Source organism: Zeus faber, assembly GCF_960531495.2.
Source record: "Zeus faber genome assembly, chromosome: 11".
Classification (NCBI taxonomy): Eukaryota; Metazoa; Chordata; class Actinopteri; order Zeiformes; family Zeidae; genus Zeus; species Zeus faber.
Window position 1 is genome coordinate 23,523,963 of NC_137205.1, and position 9,494 is coordinate 23,533,456.

A 9,494-nucleotide genomic window follows, 5' to 3' on the forward strand; every position below is an offset into this window, starting at 1 on the left:
TAAAATGCAATCAACTGGCTTACACACATTTTAGTATTTTTAGAGCTTAAAGTGCTTATTGTGCGCAATCACCAGGTGTCATGACATTTCACTGCATACTGTATAGTATGAACGTATGGGACAAATAATCTCTTGAACTTGGATTTGGAAACAAAGCGGAAATGAGAGTAGTGGCAGTTGCCACTAGTTTCTGTAGATCGCCGCTAGATGGCGCTAGTTGCCAATAGAAGGAATTGCAAATCTTGCTGATAAATCGCCACACAATTACAGCCACAAAATATTACGATAGTTTAATCATAATAGTATTATAAACTATGATTGATGCCATGATTTGATTCTATGGTTTGTCTACTTCCACCTTTTGCTTTTTGGCAATATAAATGTATGAAATTAGATCTTGGTGTTATTTATAAGGATCATCAGCATCACACATTTTGAAGACTGCTGCCCCATTGGACTCGAGACCATTGTGATAAAAGAAAATATATACATAAAGGCTTAATTTCGGAAAATCAAAAATTTTATTTCATCTAATTTTGAATAAACTATAAGTTCTTCATATGTTGGCAGGCTGCATTGCAGGCCGGTTTCGGCCCATGAGCCGCAGGTTGAAAACCTCTGGGGTAAAGGCTCCTAACAGCACAGTGTCAGAGCCGTCTGAGCGAGGTGGACACCAACAGCTGAAGATCTATATTTTTATTCTCATTACACCTTTTCTCAAAATGTACAAAGTTTCACGATTGAACCAAACGAAAAAGAAAAACTACAAGGTTGTATTTACTCTGTGGAACAGTAATACCACTTGGTCCATTCCACAATATAATCCGTACTATTACTGAAAGTCATGCTTAGGCGTAAGACATACTGATATTCTTGCAATGAAAAAGTAAAAGTCCCCGACTTGGTTACTGCACAACCAACAAACCACATAATAGATTACAGCCAATAATTCAGAGAAACAGCATCCACAGACATTGACTATTAACACACGCACGCACACACACGCACACACACACACACACACTGAACTTGTCAAACACTGTATCAGATTGGGACAATGTGAACATGGGTCAAAAACCTCCTGGGAAAACATTTCAATATTACTCCAATTATAATGTAGCTCCACGCCAAGTAACTAAAACAATGGAATATAACTCTCACTCGAGGGCTGTCAGCAGCAGTGGATGAAACTCAGCGACAGTTTCATGTTTTATCCGATTCTGTGTACTTGTACTGTAAAAAAAAAAAAAAAAAAAAAAATCTGACTGAAGTTGCCTTTTTGAGGTCCACGGTTGTACCTAAAATACATGTTTACAGAGTTTCTTTCCTGTTTCCTGTCTTTGAACCACTGATGATTTTGTTGACTGTTTTGCATAAAGACACATTAACGCATAAAAAAACCCCAAAAACTACATTTTAGGAAATAATAAAAACATTAAATAATGCATGACTTCAGCTCCAGATACTAGAAACTCACTTCTCAAAGACATTCAATACAATCTGCCCAAAGGGGCTTTCATCAACTAATGTGCTGGTCATCGTCACGAATGCAAGGCATTAAAACCAGGGTTGTCATCGGTTTATTGTCCATCAATTATTGGGCAATAAAACTGTGACTGACAATCGACCAAGGAAATGTTTGAAAATGACTACGTTCGAGGGACCTAGTGTTGGCTATTAGCGCCGCACCAGGGAACAAAGCCGATTCCTCCGAGCAACGCCTGCTTTCATCAACTCTGGAGACGCTGTGGTCACTCAGACTAAGTGATGGCAGACGGACGGGACTCGCCCACAGCAGCGTTTTGATTTGTTTATCCCTCTTGGGGAAATGAGCTCTCTGGCATTCAACCACCCTCCCATCTGACGCATCTAGGAGCGGTGGGCTGCCTTTGGAGCCGTTACGGGAGGTTAAGTGTCTTGCGCAAGGACACTTCAACACGCTGCCAGGAGGAGCCTGGAATCAAACGGGCAACCTTCATATCACGAGACGACCCGCTCTCTCTGCTGAGCCACGACCCCAAGATTATCACGCGCATCTCCAAAAACATAAAAAATAAAATAAAATGTTTACAACTTCTTTAAAAACGGAATAAGAAGTCACAATAACTTCAATATCAGTTTGATTCATATTGATAAAATTGAAAGCGATGTCAGTTGGAGTTTAAAAGGGTTGGACGAGATATTTGTGTTTATTTTGAGAACCCTCTAAACGTGGAAATATCATGGCGTCACTAGATGACCTCTGACCTCAGCTGCCTGATACAGGAAAACTCGCAGCTAGTCTGATGTCATGACGTCCTCCTCGCTCGCCCTCTCTCTCTCTCTGGACCCTGACTATTTCCTGGGAAATGGCCGACTCAGAGAGCAAGAGCCTGAAGTGTCTGGAACGGAGAAGCTCAAAGAAAGTGCAAAAAGTACAATAAGACTCGATAGGGTTTAGCTTTTTACAAGATGGAGAACTCCGAGGGACGCAAAGGACTCACGTTGGGGATTCTCGTTTTGTTTTTGACCAGAGTACAATGACACACTGCTCCCTCTCGCCGGAAAGTCACACATCGTAACTTTTAATTTTGATTATTATAATTTTTTTAAAAACCTCTTCATAAAACGAGACTGAGCATAGCGATGAAGTTCTCCGTCCCGCCTGGAACCCGCCCGCTTCCCGCTCAGTAATTCTCCACCCAGCCGTTCTCCATGATGAACGTGTCGATGACTTCCTTCATTGCCAGGTTGGGAATCAGCTGATCCTGCGTCAGCGGCGTCCGCGTCACCGGGTCAAAATGGCCGACGCGCTGTAACACCAGACGAGATATTCACTGTCGACGGTATTATGAGATAAAAAAAATAAAAAAATAAATAAATCAAAGCAACCCCATCTCCGCCGTGGCTCCCGGTGATTCGACCCGCGCAGCCGGATTGCGTTTCACCCGTTCCCGCGCACAGACGCCTGGAATCCCACCTTCTCACCTGCAGATGCTCCTCGATGTCTTTGCGGTCGTACGTGATTCCGCTCGGCGTGATGCAGGGTTCCCTCATCAGCTCGAAGCTGATTTTTCCACAGAGGTAATCCGGGATCTCCCGCTTCTGTCAAAATGGAGAGCGGCGAGGTTCATTCGGGTTCGCTCGTTTTTTTCCTAATCACAATTTTGTTTTGCGGTATTGTCATTTATATACCTTTATTGGTCCCACAACGGGGAAATTTGCATTTTCTCTGCATTCACCCATCCTAGTAACTGTATCTAGGAGCAGTGGGCTGCCATGCAACGGTGCCCGGGGAGCCGATAGGGGGTTAGGCGTCTTGCTCAAGGAGTCATCAGCACGCTGCCAGGAGGAGAGCCGGGGATCGAAACGGCAACCTTCCGCTTACTAGACGACCCGCTCTACCGCCTGATCCACTGCCCCCTTATTAACCTGCGCGTGAGAAGTTTTCAGGCGTCCATAACCGAACAAAAAGTAAACGAGACAAGAAGAGCCACGGCTACACGATGATTCCGAATGTTCAGGGTACAGCTCTGTGAAAAAGACGGATGGAGGAAATCAAGAGAAACTCATTCGGAGCGACGGGGCTGAGCACAAAATAAAGATGACATTTCCAGCTGCTTCACTTTGGGGAAGCGGCGTTCAAAGCTTCTAGATTGCGGAACACTGCGGAAAATCCCGAACCGGCCCGTTGAAAAGCGGTAATCTCCCGGAGCTCAAGTTAAAAATAAATCTGCAACCCTTACCTTCCTTTTCTCATCTACTTGACAGAACAGTTCTTCCATGTCCGAGAGATACTTGTCCTATTTTGGGGGGAAAAAACAATAACACTTTAAGTGTCTTCCAACAAAGAAAATGTGTGCCGATCACTTTATTTGAATTTAAAGCCTGATTTCTAGTCATTTCAGCAGCGCAGACCGACACAATTTGGAAATTTCTCCGACGACTCAAATCGCTCTGAGGTTAAATCGAATCCCGCGAAAAAAAACCCGAGCGTCAAGGCTTGAGGCAGGAAGCGGCGGCCGGGAAACCCACGTGTTTTGATTGGATCTTGGTGAGATTCTGCTGACTCCTGCCGTCTTCTGACTGGTCCTCCTGCTTTGGTCTGTGGCCCTCCAGCTCGCTGAGGTAGCGGAGAAGCAAACACACTCGCTACACATCTGACTCATACATAACGAACGACCGCCCCATCGATCCAGGCCCTCACCTTTCTTTCTCGGCGAGGATGAGTTTAGTGAGATAGGCGTGCAGCTCGTTCTCCTGGCTGATCCTCTTCTCCTCCATGCAGTTCCAGCGTTTCTTCTTGGCTATTCGCAGCGCGCTGGGGATGTCGTCCCCGAAGTTGAGACGCTGCTCCTTTGCCAGGTTGTAGGCTGGCGGGAAACAACAGCGTCAGCTCTGCTGGGGGCGACGCACTGAGGACACCGAATTAAGACCCGGTCACATCATAATTAATGCGACCCCGTGCAGGTACGTCGACACGATGGACCCCAGTTTGATTATTTATTATGGGATTCTGGGCCGATACTTACTTTCGGTGGTATTGTATCCTCATGACACAAGGAATATTTCTTTAGCGAGATGCACAACTTTGGAAAGTGAAATGAATGAGGGTGATAAAATATGACCTCAAATATAAATTGTATGAGGTCTAAATTATGAGAGAGTTTTACTTGAAAAAGTTGTGTTTTGATTTGATATCATATTTTCACCATATATTTAAAAGATTTTTAATTCAATGGCAGATATTTTTTATATTTATATACATTTAGGTTTGAATGTCAGCCTTTTGTGTAAAATCCCAGATGATTATCATGATAGTAAGTTCTGTCATAAAGCAAAGACCAATCCATCTCACCGGTATGCAACTAAATCTTTGCTGTGCACATCACAGCTTTAATACAGTCATTCATTTTTTTTCGGCGAGAAAACCGATTTATCGAATTCTATGGAAGTGTGCGTCGGAAAGTTTAGAACAGTGAATTGTATATTTTCCAGCTGCGCCCGCTGAAAGAGGTTCCTCCAACCTTTCTGCAGGTTCCCTATGGCCTCGTCGTGGTTCTCCATCTCCAGGTGGCACTGGCCCATGAAGAAGTGAGCCTTCACCGACTGACCGTCCAGCTCCACCGCGTGCTTGCAGTCGCCCAGGGCTTTGTCAAACTGCTGCAGCTTGACGTAGCACAGCGCCCGGTTGGTGTAGTACGCCGTGACACACGGACTGTGGCTCTGGGAACAGGGAGGGAAAGGTTTTTTTTTTTTAAACCTGCATTTCTGTGGGTTTGTGTGTCCCTTCGTTGACGTCACACGTATACTCCCCACCCGTCGGCCCTTACTATAGCTTTGCTGTAGCAGGCGGCGGCCTCCAGGTATTTGCGGCTCAGGAACAGCCGGTTTCCCTGCTCCTTCAGCTCCTGGGCAGAGACGGAGACGTCTTTCTCGGGGCTGTCCGCCATCTTGTTCACCAGGCTCGCTGCACCGGCAGCAGCGGCCTCCCCACCTTGCTTCCCTATCCTGGTTCTGACGTCCAGACATCCAGACAGACGGACAGAGAGACAAGGGAAAAGTCGAAGGCAAGTTTGTTTATATCGACCTTGATGGCAGTGCAGGCTCAAAGTCGCTATACAAGACAAGAAACTAGTAACCTCTGAGTGGCTAAACCATAAACCTTTAAACAAAAACAATGACCACTGGTCCACTTTCCGATGAATTGACGAGCAACGAATAGGATCCAAATTGAACGTTTGGCAAGATAAGGCATCCAAGGGCGGCCTGAAAGGGCGACTCCTCCCTCTGTGACTCCATTGTCATGGTTTCTTCCGGGAGTTTTAAGTTTTAGCTTCTAAGACAAAAGGGCATTTTTTTTTTCTGGGCTTGGCCCCCTCTGAGACTACGCGGCGATGGAGGGCGACGTAAATAGGCTTGATTTGAGATGTGAAGCACTGTATAAAGTACAAGTATAGCACACAGCACAACTAACAACAATCTAAGGGTCAGTGTAGGAGCGAGGACACAGTCTAGGAGACCACACAGAGACCACGCCGCATCATATACAGCGAACACCTGCAAGCCGCTGGTTGCCTCTAACAGCTGATTGTCAAACACTGAGGGCACCCCTACAAATAATTCACCGCGGGTATTTAGTTAGCACGCAGTTAAACAACACAATGAACAATGACGCATTGGCGAGCGCACGGCAGCTGTTACTTGACGCGGCCTGACGTCTAACGCGGGAGAACCAGGGCGTACACAGGCGTTCCTGTACCTGGCTGTTTCCTCTGCACTTCCGGGTGTTGACCGCCTCCCTCCGCGGTCACGTTCCCATCAGCGGGCTAGCGGCGCGGCGGCTACCTGCGGCCAAACCACCATGGCGACTGCGAAACGGGACACTTGCTGTTTTGGTGACTTTTTTTTTTGTTTTGCGGATATTTTATTCGAATTCCAGCCGCTCGCGTCCTTTGCGGGTGACGCCGAGGTGCGGTGCGGTGCGGTGTGGTGCGGTGCGGCGCTGCGCAGTACGACGCCGAGCGCCGCGGCCAGCAGACGTTGGGGTGATGACGTGGCGCTGTCGTCACCGGAAGTTGCGTGAGAGACCGCTCCGCACGCGCGCACGTCCCAAGACTCCGGGTTCAACGTTCGGGAGGTTTCTTCGTCACGTACGCGAACGTAGCGTCGTACACAGATGCATTGGGATGACTTTGCAACGCACCCGGGAGATTATGCACAAATAGTTACCGAACCGAGCATAAATACGTTTAGCTTCGATGTTGATATGTGTATGATTATTTTCTGTGGCCCTCTTTATGAACGTCACGGTATTATGGGCTGTTTGGGTGTGTTTTGTACTTTTTTGCTATAAGAATAAAAAGTTAAAGTCTTTTTTTATTTTGGACTGCCAACCGCCAAACTGTCGAGTCTATCAAAAACCAAAATGGGCTTGGCGGAAGTTCGGTCCAATACGGCGCTGAGGTTAGCTTCCGGTCCGGCAGTTACCCGGTCGCTGTTTTCACAATTAGAACAATGCCTCCACAAATCAGAAACGGAGTTGGAAATGCAATACGGGATTGTTATTATAATCTAGTCCGGGTTTGACAACTATAACTTCAGTAGTTTTAGAAATATGCCCGGCCCCGAGTGCTCAGCGTGGGAGGTATACAGTACAATCCACCTCGTTCCTGTTTTCACAAACGGAACAATGCTTTCACAAATCAGAAACTGTTAGAAATGCAATATCGGCTTCTTATTATAATTATTATCCAGGTTTGACTACTATAAGTACAGCAGTTTGATTCTATAATCAACCAACAGTTGGAGCAACTTTTAAAAATCTATTTCTCCACTCCCCAGTCCCAGGGGGAGTATTTTTTTCTAACTGTCTTTGAACATATTCAACATATGACCAGAGTTTTACCACATTATTCACAAATTACATGTATTTTTATTGTTTTTTTTTAAGGGGGTGAAGTAGGCTTGGACCAGGGATTCTTCTCCCTGGCCTCAGTTTGGTGTTGGGGTTGTGTGGTAATTGGGCCCAGGATCAGTGTGGCTGTACGCCTGTTGCTCATTAAAGTAATGAACAAGTAACAGGTAAAACCCCCCATCCCCCCACACACACAGGAAAGGAGCCACAGGCGGACGTGCTCCTTTAATTGATTTGTAATTGCTTGCTAAGCCTTTCCAATATAATTTGAGCATAATTAAAAAAAAAAAAAAAAAAAAGTTGTTAATGTGTGTGACAGAGTAACAGGCAAAGCATGTGAACAAAAAAAAGATAAACTGTTACATGTAAAATATTAAAATTAAACCTATTATGCAAAACTCACTTTTTCAGGGCTTGTGAACATACATTTGGGTCTCCGATGGGCCTAGTAACACACAAACTGTGAATTAACACAATCAAGTCTGTTTTTTCTTTTTAGTTTTTCTGCCTTTGTCGGAAAACGTGATCCAATGAGCAGTCCAGATTTGCCCCCCAAACCTACTTCAAATTGGGGCTCCTTAGAATCAGAACCGCCCCTCGTGACGTAACTATGACGTAACTGGAGACGAGGGAAATGTTAGTATTAAAAAACAAATTCTCATGTGTGTAACTTTCTAAAAATAAATATAATATAATAAATAAAATAAAATAAGTATGCGGTAGACTATAGGCTACGGCGTGCGGTCCGCTGTGCGTTTCTCTAAACAAAACCAATAAAACCAGTGTGTTTTTATTGTAGATGTTTATTTTCCGATGTTTACCAATTGAATGACAAAAAATCACCGTGCCGTGTCCCCCACAAGTCTGGAGCACTGCAACAAAAGTCAAAACAAACTTTTAAATGAGGCCTTGTAGATCTAATCATTGAAGATTCAGGAACTGGATTACTGATTTCTCTCCTCAAATTTGTTCGGAAACAGATTTTGGTGGACTGATAAGGTGAAATCAGTGAAAGTTTACAGACGAAATATAATGGAACCCGGAAGTCATGCTGAAACCCCGTCAGCCACAGAACTAAGGCCCTCAGAAGGGAGGCATCACCCTCTGAAACTGCCTGTCGAGAACAGGATGGGTTTAGAGGCATGTTAGAATGGCTAGAATGCATTATCTGAGTGTTATTTTAAGGATTTTTTTTTTTTTTAAAACATGTCTTGGGGACCTCAGAGACCATGATGGTGGGGGGGCATGGATGAATTGTAATTGAAAATGCATTAAATTTTGTTCTGTCTAGCACAAAAAAAGTGGGATACTAGTATCGCTTTTCGTGTTCAGTCACAAAAATGTAACTATTGAACTATTAATTGAGTCTATTAAATTCAAGGTTAGGCGAGAATATGGATATAGGGTCATACTCTTAGTATGAATTTCATTCATACAATTGAACTGGATATTAATGTCAGAGTTTGTTATATACTGAACATGTAGCTCACATGCACAACTTGCTGAAAATTTTAATGTACCCATCAGCCAGTGCGGTAAACATTTCCATGGTAACAGCGAGCTCCACCAATCTGAGACACCATTGTTACATTGTGCAGTGGTTACTGCAAAATCCAAATATTCGTAACACTTTTGGTAGGTACTGCATACCTGCACCTACACTGCATACCGGAAACACCCCACAAGACCTGCCGTTTTGGAGATGCGCTGACCCAGTCGCCATCACAATTTGGTCCTTGTCAATGTCGCTCAGATCCTTACTCTTGTCCATTTTTCCTGCTTCCAACACATCAACTTCAAGAACTGACTGTTCACAAGCATGTGCTGTCAAGTGCTTTGAGTGGTCGCAAGACTAGAAAAGCGCTATATAAATGCAGTCCATTTACTCTAAAAACATTTGAATCAGCAGTCAAGTGACAGTGAACACATTTAGAATTTGTGAGTTATTTATTAAACCATTACAACACTAAAGCATGGGAAAGCCACTACTGAGTGTCTCTATGCTGTCTAACTAAATATTAGAGAAACACCACTGTACGAAACCATACATATAAAATATTGCATTATATTTCATCATAATAACAGTCATCAATGGAAA

General features: G+C 44.4%; 1 protein-coding gene across 1 annotated transcript; it reads right to left on the reverse strand.

Moving 5' to 3' along the window:
• Positions 1–90: 90 nt before the first annotated feature.
• LOC307236384 (E3 ubiquitin-protein ligase CHIP-like) lies at positions 91–6,498 on the reverse strand. Its single transcript, XM_080008787.1, has 8 exons — positions 6,242–6,498; positions 5,313–5,496; positions 5,007–5,205; positions 4,187–4,352; positions 4,015–4,102; positions 3,726–3,782; positions 2,968–3,084; positions 91–2,792 (listed from the first exon to the last, which is right to left on the reverse strand). The coding sequence occupies exons 2-8, from the start codon at positions 5,430–5,432 to the stop codon at positions 2,667–2,669; spliced, it is 873 nt and encodes a 290-aa protein (XP_079864913.1). The 5' UTR covers positions 5,433–5,496; positions 6,242–6,498; the 3' UTR covers positions 91–2,666.
• Between the last annotated feature and the right edge of the window lie 2,996 nt (positions 6,499–9,494).